Here is a 17,956-nt window from a genome sequence, read left to right on the forward strand (position 1 = left end):
CTTAACTGGCTCTTCAGCTATTCATATTTTGAATGGACTGACAAATTCAAAAGATCTACCTTGAGTTATTTATTATAGGTACATTCAATTTTAAAACGGAATAAAATTGACGCTTTTATAAAAAAAAATTAGAGAACATTTTTAAAATATGCTTAGGTGTTTTATTTCATAAATTTCATAAAAAAAATTGTTCTAGACTCCCCGATCGATTTTCATTTCGTGAATAATGCGTTGGATACGGGAAGAGTCCTTAAAATGTGGCAAATTATCAGAAATGCCGATTTTTTTTCTTGAACTCGTTTTAAAAAGACATCGTGCGTATATTTCATGAAAATATAAATCAAAATTGAAGCTATCAATGATGAAAGTCTTACATAAAATGAAACTTATTCTATGGAATTATCAACGAAGTAATTGTCTTAATACAGCTTAAGAATATTCATTAACTTCAATAGAAACTGAAATAAAACAAACGACTGACGAGAAATTTTGCAACCATATCATTTTTATTTACACAGGCTTCTTTGTATTTCTTTTATATTTTTTTTATCTTCAAATAGTTTTTCTTTTCATTTTTTGATAATGTGTATTTGGTTTTAAGATTGGTTTTTCCATTTGTTCTGCTCTCTTGGTTTTGTATCATATGAGATATTTTTCTTTGTTTTTGTTATTATTATTAATTTAGCGTTCATTCTAGCAACATTATTTGGAAAATCAAAGAAAGGTAACGCAATTAGGAAAAAGACGAATTTTCGAACTTTTACACCAATCCAATTTCGGGCTTGATTCATTTCGAACCGACCGGTATAAGAGCTACGTTTTATATTAAAATAACTTGTTATCACTTTTTGTTTTGCCTCATTTGTTAAAATATACAATTGTTTTGTTGTGTTTTTTTTTTGTTTTATCAATTAAGTGTTCCATATCATATTTTGAATATGTACATTTGTGAACTAGTTTTTTTTGGATTTGTATATATATTTATAGTTTAGATTTCGATTTGTATCTGTACACATTTCAATTGGTAGTAAGCGTTTTGTTGATCATGGTTCTAGAGAATGATTTCGTACGTTCATATAAAACTCTTAGATTTAAATCTATTTTTGGGGGAAAAACCATGAACTCAATCACTAGCGGAACGGAAAAGTTTATTCTTGTTTTTTTTTTTTTGCATTTAATGATCAACATTGAAAACATTCAACAGGATCGCTAATCGGATTTGATGGATTCACTTTAGGGAATCGATAAATAAATCAATCGCAATCAGCCTCACTCAGCATCAAAAAGACAACCAACTTTATAAAACAAAGTTTTCTCATAACAAACTGCTCCTCGTCCTCTATCTGCTTTTGGTTTCGATTCGATTTCGACTAACTTTCACTTTCTCTCTCTCTATCTCTCACATTTTCGATCTCGTTTTGTCTATTCCTCCGACCAAGACACTACAATTTACGTCCCCACAATTTTCTATTTTTATTTGGTCGCGGTTCTTTTATATCTCAAAAAAGCTAACAATCAATTCGAAAGAAAAGCGAAGGCAAAAGTGTGTCTGTGTGTGAATTTTTCTTTTTGGTTTGATGTTGGTTTATTTTTTTATTTGGATTTAGATTCTTGTTTTTATTTTCTGTTTTATATCTTCTTGTTTTTGCTATTAGTCGATTTGCACTTATTAGCTAGTTCTTAAAGATAAACGTCTTCTGGAATCGGCCCCTTGAGTAGTTTCTTCTTGTTCCGCTTCTCGAATCCTCCAAACGATTAGCTGTTCTTGAGCTTCCGATCTTTGCTCTTGCCGAGGGAAGTTCTCCTCAGGCTCAACCCTCGTGTGACGACTGCTACTGGTCCACTTCCACTTCCAATTCCACTTCCTCCTGCTGCTGCACTCACACTTCCACCACTTCCGGCAGCACTCGGCACATCCGGGATGCTGATTCCGTTGGCAGCGTTGACAGTTGGCAGTTGCTGAAGCGGGGCACTTCCGTTGCCGGAAACCACCAGGGGATGACCACCGTTATTGCTGTTGTTGTTGTTGAGGGTGTTTATGTCAACGGTACCCATCATCATACCAGGGCTGATGATCTCCAGATCCAACGGTAGCTCATCCTCCGGTAGCTCCAGCAGGGTTCCGGCTGGTGCCACCGTTATCAGGTCCTCTCAAACGTTGCCCACGGGGTCTTTGGTTTCTGGAATGAGGGAAGTTGGGAAAAAGAAAAAAAATACGTTAGATCTAGTTTTTTAAGGTCATTAAGATTCTACAATATCAATTCCTTTATCAGATTACATTGTCCTTAATTTATCTCTACGAGAATTTATGAGTAAAATTCCATGTCTGCCTATTGCAAATTAATTCTAAAAATAAACTGAGATTCTGCGCAGTCGTCCTCAATTTGGATTTACACTATTATATGAGACTGATTTTGGTTTTTTGTTCATTTACATAACATCTTTCTTGGATTAAAGTGAAACGAAGGTTAAATGCTTTGTAAAATGAATTCCTTGTGATAACCCAAAAGAAAGCACTAAAATTAAAATGCTCTATTCAGTGAAATTTAAAAAAATATGGAACACAAATCTTGTTGCAGCATTTTTTTAATGCGAGATTTCATAAAAAAAAACAATATTAATCATTGTTACTCAAGAATCTCAGATTGAAAAATAATTTAAAAATAACATAGCTTTGAATATTAACGAAAAATTCATTTAAAGTTTTCGTGGTGAATTGAAAACTATTATTTCTTTATCATTAGGGGAGAATAAGGATACTTAATCTCTGAGGATACTTGATTCCTAGGCTGTATCACGAAACCGAAATGCCTTACAGATATCAAATGTTCTAGAAAAATTGGCCTTATAGAACAAAACAACAATGCTGTTATCCCAACAAATTAAAAAATAAAAATTCGATTTATTGAACTTTGTTTCAGAAGTTTAACAAAATATGAATTGAAGATCTTTTTAATCACTATAAAATGTTTCCCACATACAAAAATAATAATAAAAAATTTTATTCCAATAAGTCAATCGAACTTCATAATGCGATATTTTCAAAGCAAAAGTAAATTTTAAATTTTTTTCAAAAGTTTGCCAAAATGTATATAATGCGTTTAATTGATCCCTAGAGTCCAAATCGTATTATTTTTCTTCTAAATTGAACGTGATCATTGGTTGTTACGAAATTACTAAGATTTGTTAAAAAACTAATGTATATGTTAAATGTTTAAAAATCAAAATATTGTTACAAAAAAAAAGAAAAGAATTTTAGTTTCATTATCACAACTCAGATTTTGAATTCATAATCAGCCATCACAGAAAAGTCAGTAATGAAATTCGAAAATGAACCGAATCAAAGACATTCGAAAGAATCCTTTTAATTCAACCACGATTAATGAAAAGTTCAGATACCGGCAACTTACTATCTGCTTTGGTGAGCGTTTCCGAATGCTTGGCAGTTGTGCCGTTGTCTGTTATTTGTTTCGTTGTTACCCAAAATTTAACGCAGCATTTTCTGGAACTTGAAGATTTTGAATTTGTAAAATTTGGCCCAGCGAGTTAGGAGATAAAGGATTTAATATGTTAACTCCGCTGTAAAAACGTCACCCTAGGATAATTTTTATTTGTTCCGATTTTTTTTTAAATCCATATTTTTCAACAGTTTTCTGCACACTTACACCTTTGCTAATTACAAAAATTTCTGCCTTATGGAGGCGTTTTAATGACCTTTTTTTCTACAATATTTTTGCTCAAACAGAGAAAAAATTATTTTTAATACTGTTTAGCTTAATTGAGGCCCTCAGAATTGGATGGAGGAGTGTCATAATATCTAATTTTGAGATAAGTTTACTAATCAATTTTTTTTCATAAATTTACCCAAACTATCATTTAGATACTTTTCTTCTTCTGATTCTAAGAACCTTATTCAATTAGAACAAAGAAACCCATTATTTTCATCAGAAAAAACATATTCTTTGTTCAAATCAAATCTTTTAAACACTTAAGCACATTAAAAAATTTTTGCAATCAATGAAAATTAAAAAAAAAAACAAAAGTAAAAGAAATCAATATAAATTTTGCTGTTTAAATCTGATTCTCGCTAATTCGATCCACATTCAAGATTCTAGCTAGCGCTGATCACAATTTTAGTTTGAAATTCAGCTCTTTTTTTCTATTTAAAAAAAAAACGAAACGAAATAGACATCTTGATCATTTTTTCTTGATTGTGATCTCATTCACGAGATGAAAATTTATCTGAATTTTCAATAATTATTGTGAATCTCAAATCGGAACCTGATTTCCAAATTTGAATTTAGGATCTGTTTCCGCATTTTAATACGAAATCAGAATATAATTTCAAATAAGAGCAAACCATTTCTTTCTAAAGCATAGCTCTAAAATTGTTCTTATGAGATTTTATTGAGATTTTTTTGAGAATCAGAATTTTACATTTAAAGTGAATCTTCAGCATTCTTAGTTAAAAATGTTGCAAACTTTTTTTTTTAATCGAAATCTTTAAAATGAATCTAATTTTTTTTATAGATATTTGTGATAACTTCTGGTTTGTGTTTCCAAACTGGCTCTGATTGGATGTAAAATTTTAATTTGAGAAAGCATAATTTTGAAACTAAGATCTTCTGCAATTCAAACCATTTTATGAATTTCTTACACTAATACTTTGATCATGATTATAAGCTCAACTTCGAACTGAATTTGAATCTGAATTTTTTAAATTTTCATTTCGAATCTGATTCCTGTCTTTGAACCTGAAACTCCTCTGCTGGATAGCCGAGCTATTTTAATGTGGATTTTAAGCTGTAAATTTTAGGAAATTTTATTTGAATTTGGTGACTAGGAATGGTAAAGATTTTTAACTCACAATTGTAGCGGCGTTGTTCCAAACGTAGAATTAAAGATTAGTTCGAACCTATAACTTAATGTTATAAGATTTTATCATTTAATGCTTCGAAAACTTAGTTTCAATACTCACGAATGTTTCTTAAACTCTGTTTGATCTCGAACGTATTGGTCACCCAGGCTAGGATGAATAACGCCTAAAGGTAGACAGGCAGTTAGCATCTCTATAATGTTGCCAAACCTTTTGTGTAGTTCTCTCTTCTACTTTAAGTCGCCAACAAGAAAAGGTGTTTATCCTTACCCATCCGAGAAGGTCTGAACCAACAAACTCATATCGTAGAGTTATCGAAGGAAAAACTTTACTGTATTTCGTAGGAACTTCCACCACTTACTTGAAATCAAGTTTAGCTTATCTATATATTTTGAATGAAGTGATTTTCAACAAAGTGTTTTTCAAATATAGTTCGAAGTTTCTCTGAAGTTTCTTCTGAAAGTCCGAAAATGTTCACTTGAACACGAATGTTTAAAAAAGGATATTACCAAGATTGTAGCTTTTTAGCAAATTATAACTAAATGCTTAAAAAGTCACATTTCCTCAATTTCAATTTCTTAAAATTTTCTTTTTTTCTACATTTCCTACTATCAGTCAAATCAGTCAATCATATCTATTTGTATTCGCCCTACACTGCTAAATAATCTGAACGAGAAGTAACGGCTGAGCGTTACGTCGCGAAAATTATGAACCAAAAAAAAAAAAAAGAAATTAGTATCAGATCCCTCATCCATAAATCTCTTATTTGAATTATGAATTTTTGACTTTTAATGTGAATTTGTTCTAAAGTTATTGGACTTGTGATTTGAAATGAAAGTAGCATAAATCTTTTTACTATGAAACTTTTTAAGTTCCGACTCTCAATAAGAATTAAAAGTGAAATTTTCGTATCAAAATTTTAAAAATGGTTTGTCATCTTAAATATTTACTTTTCATATTCCGAAATAATGAGTTTCGGTACATGCATCTAGTTAAAATTTGAAAAGCAAAACCACGATTCGAATCAGGATTATGTCCGATCGATGATCCAGAGTGAAATTTAAGAACAAAAAACTGGATACAGAATCCATAATCTGATCACAGACATCCAATTTTAGTGTTCATTAAAAAATATGGAATCACAAAATCTGGAATGATTCTGACTTTTCCGGTTTTTTTTCCGCAAGTATCCAAACCGTGTGAATCCGGGCTATTTTTTCCAATATCCACCAACATTCAAATTGTTCGATTAAAATTTTTAAAAGAAACAATTTAAATATTGTATTTTTTTTTCTCGAAACGCATCAGTCAATCATATTTCAAACTGCCAGGAAAAAAAAACAGAAAGTCGGGTAAGACGGACACTTTCAATATTTGGAAAATAACAATATTTGGCGTATATCTAATGATGAGAATATTTTCCACTTGGTGTCTCAACACTTTTATATGGCAAAAAAAGAGTTGAATGATTCGGGAAAAAATCTGGGCAATCTGACAAGCTTATTCTTATTTTATTGGAATTCGATACTTGGGACTTAACTCTAAAAGAAAACTGAAGTAGAATTGTAGACCCGGGATAAGATTTCGAGGTTTGGCTTAAGTACTGAGTCGAGATTGTTGTTCTCGAATCATATTGGTCGTTCATCAAAATTTGATAAGAAATTTTAAATTTTAATTTAGAGAAGAGCATTGAGGCATTTTTTGACTCTCATGGGTCCTCCCCTTTCCAGTTCAAATGGCCATGAACATGGCCGTAGGAACAGAAGGTGGGGGTTAATCCCCCCATGAGGGTCTGAAAATACCAAGAAAAATGCTCTTTTTTAAATCAAAATTTCAAACTTTTCAGGTCAACAATTCTACTACAGTTTGTCGAAAATTTCGACAGTTATTGAAAGAAATGTAGTCCCAAATATTGAATTACAATAAAATCAGACTTAGCTTGTCATTTGCAAAAGCAAACAAAATTGAAATATTCATTATAATTATGTATTTTACTTACAAACTTTTAGAGCAAATAAAAAAAACAACATTAACGATTTTTGGAAGCTAAAAATATGATTGGAAATTGACTGAGATGTTTCTAAAAAAAACGTTTTTTTAAGTATTTTTCTACATAATTTTAACACGTACGTCGCCACGCTCATTTTGGTTGTTTTACTAGCCGGGCCCAAAGAAATTTTCAGAGAGAGAAAGTAAAGAGGGAGAACTCCCATATTCGAAACGTGTGGCGAAGCTGAGCGGTAAACTCAAGTAAGAGAGCGTCATACGCTTTTTGATGTGACGGGGCCCCCCAGGAAATACACCCGTCACCCGAATATGGGTGCCGTAGCGACGAACGTGTTAATGGGATAGTTTTTAAGGATAATAAGGAAAATCCTCAGGATTTTGCACGGCTCGGGTACTCGCCGAAAAAATATTTGGAAAGCTTCGGTTAGCATAACTCCAAATTTTGTAATTTTAGAGCTGCTAATTAACATTAAAATTCGATGTCTGTGATCAGATGTTGGCTTTTATATCCAGTTAAATATTTTTAAATTTCTGTTTACCTCCATTGACACAAAATCATGATTCTAATCTTGGTTTTGCATTTCAAACTGAAACAAGTTGCATTTTCTACAATCGAAACTTGATATTATAAACAATGTTTAAGATTTGGATTTAGAGTTTTTTTTATTTTTAACTCTTAAACAGAATCAGAACTTAAGAAAGTTTCTGACATAAATGAAGAAAGGATTCAGATCGAAATTCAGAAATTCAGAATTCAAATAAAAGGTTTTTAGTTAAGGGTTCTGATACAAATGACACTTTTTGGTTAATGAAGAATATTTAGCAATTAGTATCTGGAACTTAGATTAAAAAATCGATTGTACATTTAGAATTCAGATTTGATGTTAAACCTTTTAGTTTTAAATTCGGAACAAAAAATTAAAAACTCAGATTCAGATTAAGTTTGAAGTAAGGTTTTATAATCAAGACTCAAATACCAAAGTGATTTTTTTTTAAATTCAAATTGCAGAAGTTCGTAGTTGCATAATTTTGATCCAGGATTCAAAATTAAATGTTGTAATCAATCGGAATCAAATTTAAACCACAAACCAAAAGGAATCCTAAATAAAAAATAATATTCGGAATCTTTTTGAAGATTTAGTTGTTTGAAAAATCTAGATTTCATTTTTTTTAATATTTTCAAGGTTTTTTTTATGAAATGAATTATTTATTTTAATTTTTTGTTGGTGAAAGAATTTGTACTTTATCTTCAAGTGAAATTACTGCTAGAAATATATTTTATTGGTTTAAAAATATAACAAAATTTCATATTTAAATCTAAGATTTTAACCGAGCTTTCAAGAGTAGAAAATAAATCTGAATTGGACCGGAAAATGGTTACGCGTGTATTTAAAAAAAAAATAGCTTAATACTTGCTTATTAAAGTAAATACAAAAGGTTTCTTAAAAGTGAAAACTTTTAATCTTCCTTTTGTTTGTAAAAGTTGCTTTAAAAAAAATGGCAACTTCAAGGACTTATTTTTTGAGAGTTGGAATGCAAAATATATAACCAACTTGTAATGTAAAATAGCTCAAACATGAATAATAATATGGAACCTTTTTATTTTTTCACTAAAAGTTATGTATGTCTGTTCAAGCAAAAATGTTATAAAAAAAAATTGTTAACAAATGTTTGTTGGCTAAATGATACAACCCACAAAATTTATGATTTTTTTAAAATTCTATACCAACACTTTAGTGTAAAAATATTTCTCGGAAAAACACCGAATAAAAAAAAAATTTTTTTTTGGATACAGTACCAGTCTGGACTCGAATGCATCAACAAGCAAATCATAGATTCACATTTAAAATATAGTTTGAATATGCAGGAATATGAATGTTTTCCATTAGGCGTTTGCTAATTTTAAAGTTTGTAATGCTGGTAGAATTTTTGTAATAATTTTTACCCCTAAATGTATGCATCATCATAAAGCCTTTTCTTTAACAAAAAAACTAATATGAACACTACAATTGGTAACTTATGCATTATGACATCACAAATATATCATGAATCATAAATTTTCAAACTTTTTTATTTGATTTTTCATGAAATTCAAAGTTTATTGCAACTTACCTCTTTTTTTTTAGTAGGTTGAATAAAGCATGTTTTTGTAAATTTAAAAATAACTGGTAAAACCAATAATTTTTCTACCTACGTCAATTTGATTTTCCATCAACCTTAAAACTTATGATAAACAAACGGTATGGTTATCTGTGGGCATTAAGTTTTAAGAAGCCATTGAAGTTGAAAAGTGTTGCATGATGCTCCAGTTGACGGTAAGGTTGCCGAAATCACAGAAAAATCTGTAATTTCTCAGAATTCTGAGTAAATTTTCATCACAAAATCTGTGTCAAAGAACACAGAATTTTGAAATATTTAAAGATTTCACAGATTTTTTTTATTTTGAATGGATTTCCAAAAATATATTTTTTTTCATCAAAATTAAATTTAGATTTCTTACCTTGAGTTAGAAAAGTATGATAAATTTGGTAATGTTAATTAATTTTGCCCAACTAAAATGTTAAAAAGACCAAATGTATCATGAATTTTCAATGAAATTAAAGGGAACAGCATCACAAAACACCATAACATAATTTTTGGGTAAAATCACAGAAAGTCAGATAATTTTTTCTCTTAAACACAATTTTTTTTCAGCAACCTTGGCTGACGGTATTTAATTATTTTGATCCAAATCAAACTGATATGATTTTAAAATTAAGCAAGCATAGATTCGGAGAAATCATTCAAAGTTTTATGAATTTGAAAGCTTTCAAAAGCTCTTGTATTTTATATCCGGTCCAGGTCATCAGGGATTAGTTACTCATTTAATGTTTCCCAAACAGATTAAACATATTCTGTGTGCCATAAACCAGCACGCCCGGATTTTGCCTGTCAAAAATATGATCAAAGCCCGGCTCGCCAGATTCACTGGTCTTTATTTTGGCAATTCGACCCAGTCTTCCATTTCCAGACTCACAAGAAAAAGTCAAGAGCAGAAACTGTTACAACATAGGGCGGGATTTTTTTCTGCTGTCCAAAGAAAACCGTAAGGGAAAAGATGGGTCTCGAAAAGAAGGAAAAAAAACAGACAAAGTGTGTCGGTTTGCAGCTCTGGTTGGTTTTTTTAAAAGATACGAAACTAATGATTAAAGGCATAAAAAATGAATGCATAAAAGGTAACTGCCACGCCGTCCTTTTATCTCTTCCCTCATTGGGGTTTTGCGCGTCCGCCATTCGTCTGTTAGTGAGTGTGTCTGGAAAAGTGGAAGAGCTTTCCAGTGCTTTCATAACTACCAACTTGAGGCAGGTGGAAATGTGGAATGACGGGATGTTTGGGTACTTTGGAACAAGAAACGCGACTACATGCTCTCCGGTTTTGTGTAAGATAACACGGCAGAAAACAGACGAAAAATCAGCCAAGCAACAGTCACTGCTTTGTAGCTTATGGTTTTGTTCCGTCAGGCAGGCAGGAGAGAAGATAGAAGGAAGAACGACGACGACATGGGCTGGGCAGTGGGCAACCCACATCACAGATAGAACTCACCTTGCGCCCGTTTGTAGGCAAACATTGTAAAAATGTAACCAAGAGTATGTAATCCGCAGTGTCTGAACGAGAGAAGGTAGAAAAAAAGGGATACATCATGATTCGGTTGCAGACAAACAGAGTGCTCACAACTTCATGTTAACGGTGTGGAAGATTTTTTTTGTTGGATAAATAGTTTTCATATCTGTTTGTGGTCGTCGGTGGTTTTCACGTTCTAATTTTCCACTTTGTCTTGAATCTTGTATTAAAAAAAATGGTAAACTAAAGTAAGAACGACTACAGATTTCAAAACTTTTAAATGAGTTACAATAAGTAAAATCTTAAAATATGCTTAAAATTTGAATTATAAATAATGTTATTATAAATATAAATATAAATAAAATTATAAATAATGTTATTGGAATGTTTTTGCTAGAAAGTCAACTACTATAGGCGTAGATTGTTTTCCTTTGATCATAGAAGATACAAAACACCTTCATAATGTTTAAAAATGCTTGTTAATCAATTTTACCTGGCTTTATAACGTTTTCTTTAAAAAAACATTCATAATCTAAAAAATCTTAAGGTGCATACATTTAGGGGCAAAAATTAAAATAATTGCTAAATAGTTTGAGCTACAAAACATAGATGAAATTTTACCATCACACATTCCTCTAGGCCCTCACACTATTTCTATTTTAATTTCTTCTTTAAAGATAGGGTTCCTATCCATTTGTCTAATACGGCCTTACTCTTGGAAAATGTCCTTGATGTTTAAATATCAAAAATTTATCGCTAAATGATTTTAAAAATAACACTGTAACTAAACATATACAAAAAAAGTAGTTCTTCTACAATCAATAATCCCACAACATCACATCACAAGAACATCTCAACACAACAGAGTATCAATAACTACTTTGCTTCAAAATGCTGTTTGGTTTCATCAGGAGAGCTATTTGTTTGCGAGCCTTGGAAAATACAGATATTCTAGGACTTTGAAAATCAATTTTTACTAACAGAAAAAAATTTCAAATACAAACCTTATGTTGCCTATTTGTACACAATTAGAAGGCTTTCAAATGTAGAAAACAGTTTTCAAAAATCAAACTATAGACTGAGTTATTAATGATAATGTTCAAAAATTTATTGTTGGTCAAAGTTACCCCGATGATCAAAGTTATACCTGTTTACGGTAAATAGATAAAGGTAAAGAGCTAGTTTTGTGAAAGATATATGCTTATTCTTACAGTTAACAGAATCGGAAAAAACCTTAAATAAATTTGTGTTCAAACTAGGCTTGCCAGATACTTTCAAAAAAAAGTGGACTAATTCACGAAAAACAAGCTGGACACAGCCGAAAAAAGCGGAGCATTTTATAGACTTTGGAAAACCCTAACTTTAACAGCCAAGTCCATACAGTACCATTCATAAAAATAAGACGCAAGCGCACTTAATTTTATCTTTGAACTTCCATGACTTTTTACTGTAATGATATACAGTATCTCAGGATATATTTCTAGCATAATAATAACATTTTGCTGAATGATTTTTGGAAAATAAAACAAACGTGAGTAAATTTTTTGAAAAGTTGTATCGGCTCGATCAAAAGTTATGCGAAGTAACAAAAATACGATTATTATTGAAATTTTTTCAAATGACATTTGAAAATCAAATTTCTATCGAAAAACTTGCAAATTAATTTCAACCATATTTATCTTAATATGAGATTCTGCTTTAACCTCGAAACAATCGTTTATTCCATCTTTCCTTTTAGTTCTAATTTTTGAAAGAAATTAATTAGTTTATCAGTGGGTGGAAAAATATGGATATTCCAAAATTATTTTAAAAAACTTTATTACTCAATAAAACTTCCATCTTTGTATACTTGAGGCTCTGGAATCAAAAATGTTGGAGTTGAGAGTAATTATTAAGAAAGAAACAAATTTTTCTGAATAAATTTAACAGCCTTTTTTGATAATCTAACAAATGGGACATAAGCTTATTACATTGAACTCGTTAATTCCTCCATAAATTCAAAATAGAATAACTTTTTAAACACCTTTTTAACCTTTTTAAACACATGTTGTATAATCAGTACGGTCAATTATTTCATTTGTCTTGTTGTGTCTTATCCAGAACTCTACTCTTTCTTCAAAGCTTAATTCGAGAAAATACTAAATCTAGCGTTAAATTTCATGTGGTACTTTTAGGATTCCGCCGAAAAATCAGAAATTTCTGAAAGCTAATTCAAGAATAATTTCTTCAATCGAAAGTAACTGGCATCAATTGAGAAGTTTAAAAAAAGTGCACCATAATCTTTGATGCTTATATAAATACAAGTTGTCTAATCTTGTGTTATATAAAAGATGAAAAATGTTTATAATTTTAAGGAAATTGCCAAAAAACAACCACATTTGAATGATATTAAATTGGAACTGAATTTATTTCTACCAATGCAATGTAAATCAGTGAAATTTAAAATAGTTTTCTTAAAAAAAGCGGAGTGTTTTGAGAGAAAAACGGGCGGGACATTTCGCAAAAAAAGCAGGACATGTTCCGCTTTTGCGGGGCGAATCCCAACCCTTGTTTTAACCGCACTTTCCTCAACATATAAAAGAGTAAAATGGGGTGAATAGAGACATAATTGAGCAAAATATGTATGCATATATCAAGCATTCTACTGATAAATTTTCTCCTCTTTCAGGACAAAAACGTTCTTTGATTGAAAACGTTAAAGCTAAAGCAAGTTTTTTTCAATGATTGTTGCTTGACAAAAATCAAGAAATGTTTACTTGATGCATACAAAATTGTCAAGTTTCATATCATGAAAAGTATTGTTGATCGAAAACACCCCAAATTGCAATGCAAGTATATCGGCAAGTTTGGTATACGAAAAAGAATTCTTTCAACATGCTTCCAGTGACAAAAGAATGCAAAATACTCCTTGTACTCACTAATCGTTTCTGTGATTTAACCCAAAAATCCTGTGATGGTTTTCTGTGACGCTATTTCTTTAAGTTTAATTTTTAATTTGTTTTTTTTTTATGGAAAATCAATTAACCTTACTTGTTTTATCATATTTTTTCAATCTAAACAAAATCCAAAAAAAAAAATATTTAAACATAAAAAATCCAGAACTTATATTGACATCAGAAATTGAAATTTTGGAACCACAAACAAAATTTTAAAAAATCTGTGAAATTTGTGAATATTTCCAAAATTTTGTGTTACGTGACACAGGTTCTGTGATGAAAATGTGCTCAAAATTCTGATAAATTACAGATCATCCTGTGATTTCATTAACCTTGCTAGAATCGTTAAAAAATGTGTAAAATATATGAAAATTAAGTTTTTCTCCGAAAAATTTGGCTTTCAATTTGCGCTGGAAAAAAAATGAATATTATTGACAATTTTTACCTCTGTAGTTAGACATCCTTAGCTACAATTCACCTAATATAAATTTGAGTCATAAAACAGGTGATCAAATTATATTTAAATTCAAAAAATTTCCGATACTCAAGTATTTTTGTTAATCAGTCCAAGGAAAAACTGTGATCGAGTGTGAAATGATCATGGTCATGACGTTTAAAATTTTGTGCATAAATTCCTATGTCCAATTTGTGATTAGACCAACACGTAGATTATACGCATATTTCTTCTTCGTGATCCAAAATTATTCAGAATAGAAGTTTCAAAAAGAAATAAGTGTTATTCTCGGTAGGTTATTAATAAATAATTCAAATTGATGATTCTTGTTCTGATCTAGTCAATATTTCAAAAATGCAGAAAACGAATGCAAATTAAAATTTTCAATAAAAATATCATTTGGAGCTTTTGGCAAAGAGAAATAGAATACATTAAATTTTACAGCAGATTTTGAAAGTAATTTAATCGAAATTAAAAAAAAAATCAGATCAGGTCAGAAATTAATCCTGATTAAAAATTGTTCAGCTCAATAATAAAATTTGTTTATTTATAATTATATGAATTTACATTTTTTTTTATTTTCTCTGCAAAGGTTGATAGAAAAAAATCCTCTGTTTTAATATAATTCAATCACGACTTGAAATGTCAATTTTCTATAAGGAAAAAATATCCATTTTGAACATTATAGAACATTATAGAAATACTGGTATATGAACTTTTCATTTACCGTGGTTGAATTAAAAGGAATCTTTCGATTGCTTTGATTCAACATTATAGAATTTATTAAAAACACAAAGATGATCATTGAATTGTATTTGATAAAAAAGAAATTACTCAACTTTTTTTTAAGAGTGCAAGTGATCAAAGTCAGGGATAAAAAAATATATTCAAGTTCTTACAGTTATCCAAACAAAAGTCTTCAAAAGTTAATTTTTCTTCATTAAGTCATAATCGATTCCATAAAAATAAGTTAAAACAATAAAAGTTAGTGAAACGTTTATACATTTTCAATCTTAGGATTGGACTACCTGAAAACCCGCAGAAAATCGATTGACGCACTGTTTTTAAAAGATCTGACCAGTGGAAAATATTATTCACCGTATTTAAAATCTCAAATATGTTATGACGAAGGCCGCAGTAGTTTGCGTAGCGTAAGGCCATTTCAGTTAGCTAATCGGATTCAAAATTATGCTAGGGATGAGCCAATGTACCGAATCATGACAATTTCTAAAGCAAACTTTGATCATATCAAATCTTATATGGCCAGAGAACAAATCAAAATTAGAAGTAGGCAATGTTAAGTCATATTCATTATTTCTGTTGTAAATAATATTAATTATACTCTTAAATAAGATAACGAGCTGAAACCAAGGATCTGAATAAATAAATATATAAATAAATAAATAAATAAAATGATAATTTTTAAATTGCAAGCTTTTAATTGTCGCCGGTTATTAGAATATTGGGTCTTGGGTCTGGAAAGGAAGAAAGGTAAAAACTAGGTTTTCGTGTTTAAAAATCTAGATTTATGGGCTTCCAAAAGTTTTTTGCAGAACACAAAAGTTATGAGTTAAAAAACGAAGATAAACTTCTAAAAAATATTTCAAAAAATGTTTCCAGAAAATTCGTAATTAATATCTTTCCATTGCCCCTAACCTTATATTCGCCTGTAATTTTCATAATCTTGAAATTTTTTTACTAAAAGAGTAAAGCTTTCATCGAAAACAAGGTCGATGAAATAAATTCTCAAACATAACTAGCGGTGATTGATTTCATCATAAATTGAAATGTAATATGATAATTTTGGCATATTGAACACGATTCTTTTGTCAGAATTTGTCAATCATTGAAATTGTTTATTATACTCTATTCAATTTAGGAATAATATTCTGATGACCAATTTTTATCAAAATTTGAAAAGACAAGTATTTATGACATTACTGAAGAAAGTTAAAAAAAAGATTTTTTTTTTCATATTGCAAATTTGTTGAAGTCTACAAACTGCTTGATTTTGACTTTTAAAAACATCTTAAATTCAAATTTGTTAGGTAATACTTCTTTTTCAAATTCGTTGGAAATCTATAATTTCCCAGAATTCGAAAAAGTAAAGAATATAAAACACTTTTTCAGCAGATATCAAAATTACTTGAGATCTTGGAGAAAGTATTTAAAAATCTTTATTTAAAATTTTTTTAAATATTCAAAGTTTTGTCAGCAAAATTCAGAATTATCTTAAATATTTTTTTTCCATTTTTAAGAGTTGAGCAATAAAGCACACGATTTTTTATCATTAAAGTGATTAGAAATAATGAAATTGTTAGGAAATACTTCTTAACAAAAACCAATATTGAAGTCGAGGTGAAGTTTTTGTTTGTCAAGATGAGAGTTCCAATACAAAAAGTTAACAAAAAATTGCTATTCGAAATTGACAATTTAAAATTAGTTTTCATTTGTGAATGTCATACAGTGTCGTAGAATTACATGACATATCTCCTGTAGTAGAAAGTTAATACATGGGCCTCGGAGAGGCTCAAGATGTGGGTTCAAGTATCACCGGGGGACAAGGCGAATTTTTTTTCGCATGTTTTTCATCTTCACTTTTCATCTTGTCTAGTCTCTGAAATTTTAACTTACACAGTAGGATTTATTTCTCTTCAAAAAAGTTTCGCTGACTGAATGTTTGAGTCAAGACCCATTTCTGGGTCGTAGTTTAAAAAATTGTTTTTATTTTCTTCCTATAAAGCTAGGACATACTGTTTCTAGGGTACCAATCATTAAGAAAAACGATACTGCAGTCGGAGTTTCCACAAAAGCTTCCGGTAAAGAATAATCACGTCCGCGCCAGCCAGCAGCACGTTCCTAAACTGAACCATTTGTTTTAATTATGTGAGCAGAGAAGCACTCCCTTTCCTCTACATAAATAGCGGAAGGAATAATTTAAGCACCATCATCATCACCCCACCATAAAAAGAGGAAACTGGCTCAGGATATTAGCTTTCCTATGTTGGTAGCTTCCGGGTGACCAAGTGCCACCTTGCAACAATAATACCTCTAGTATATAGCGTATAGTAGCTTCGCAGCTTCCAACCGGAAATTCGACACTTTGCAACGAGTGCCCTTTTCCACCTCTATAATGATCAACGATGGACGCCCGAGAAATTAGAAGCAGGTTGAAACAAAACTGAAACAACACGGGAAAAGAATCCGAAACGCTGCACTTTTTCTAAAGCTAAAGCTAATGATTCGCCAAACGAACGTGCTACAATTTTCTCTCATCAGAACGTGTTGATATCCTCCCGGAATAACCGATAGAAAGAAAGCCGAGCTCCCCCTTCTTGGAACCCACACGTTGAATCTTCCACGAAACCAAACAGCCAATACCGTTCAAATTAGCATAATTTATGCAAAATGTTTGCTTTCGATTTGCATAGTTTAAGGGGTAGCAACGTTTCGGGAAGAATCTCTGCTGAACTAAACGCGCGGATGCTGTTGCTGGTTCTCTGCGTTCGTTCTTTCGTCGTCAACGAGAGCTAGTTGGATGCTGGGAATTTTCGGAAGCACGTGCTCCTTTCTACTGGTGAGGTACTTGCAGCCGACTTTGAAGCTCCAAGCGTTTGTCGAAGCTCGTGGTGTCGAAAGTTGACTGATTTGACTGCCACTAAACAGCAACGAGAGCACTAACACTCTTGGCTTGGTATCACATTGCTAGTTTTTGCCAGCTTGCTGCTGACGAACAGCAAAAGCAGTATCCTTTTTCACCCCAATTTGGCTTCTCCCGAAGCAGAATCGTGATCCTGAAACGCATCTGGCTGCCTACTGCTGCCTGCTGTTGGGGACCGAAAACGAGGGGAAACTAACAAGAAAAATGTTTGCACTTCCGGACGTTTTACCGGTTGTGCACATTGGCGTAGAACTACTTTTTGTTTGGATCATAAAAAATAGCTTTTTATTTTCATTCCGTTTAGTTGCCTTTGCTTGTTGCAATAATGTCATTCGCAAGTTTGAAATTTATTGCATTGCATTTGGAGAAATAATATGCTACTTTAGAAGTTTGATTATTAAATACATAAAACTTTATTTGA

The 17,956-nt window shown here is 31.0% G+C and overlaps 1 protein-coding gene across 2 annotated transcripts in view; it reads right to left on the reverse strand.

The window, feature by feature from the left end:
- Positions 1-477: 477 nt before the first annotated feature.
- Positions 478-17,956, reverse strand: part of LOC129746509 (potassium voltage-gated channel protein Shaw-like) — a 97,249-nt gene continuing 79,770 nt past the window's right edge. For both annotated transcript variants that reach the window (XR_008737312.1, XM_055740184.1), the window contains one exon: positions 478-2,180. Coding sequence is in view for 1 of the 2 variants with exons in the window: in XM_055740184.1 (XP_055596159.1) it covers positions 2,152-2,180 (29 nt within the window). In the remaining variant the exon portion in view is untranslated. The remainder of the gene's footprint in view (positions 2,181-17,956) is intronic.

This window comes from Uranotaenia lowii, chromosome 2 (assembly GCF_029784155.1).
Source record: "Uranotaenia lowii strain MFRU-FL chromosome 2, ASM2978415v1, whole genome shotgun sequence".
Taxonomy (NCBI): Eukaryota; Metazoa; Arthropoda; class Insecta; order Diptera; family Culicidae; genus Uranotaenia; species Uranotaenia lowii.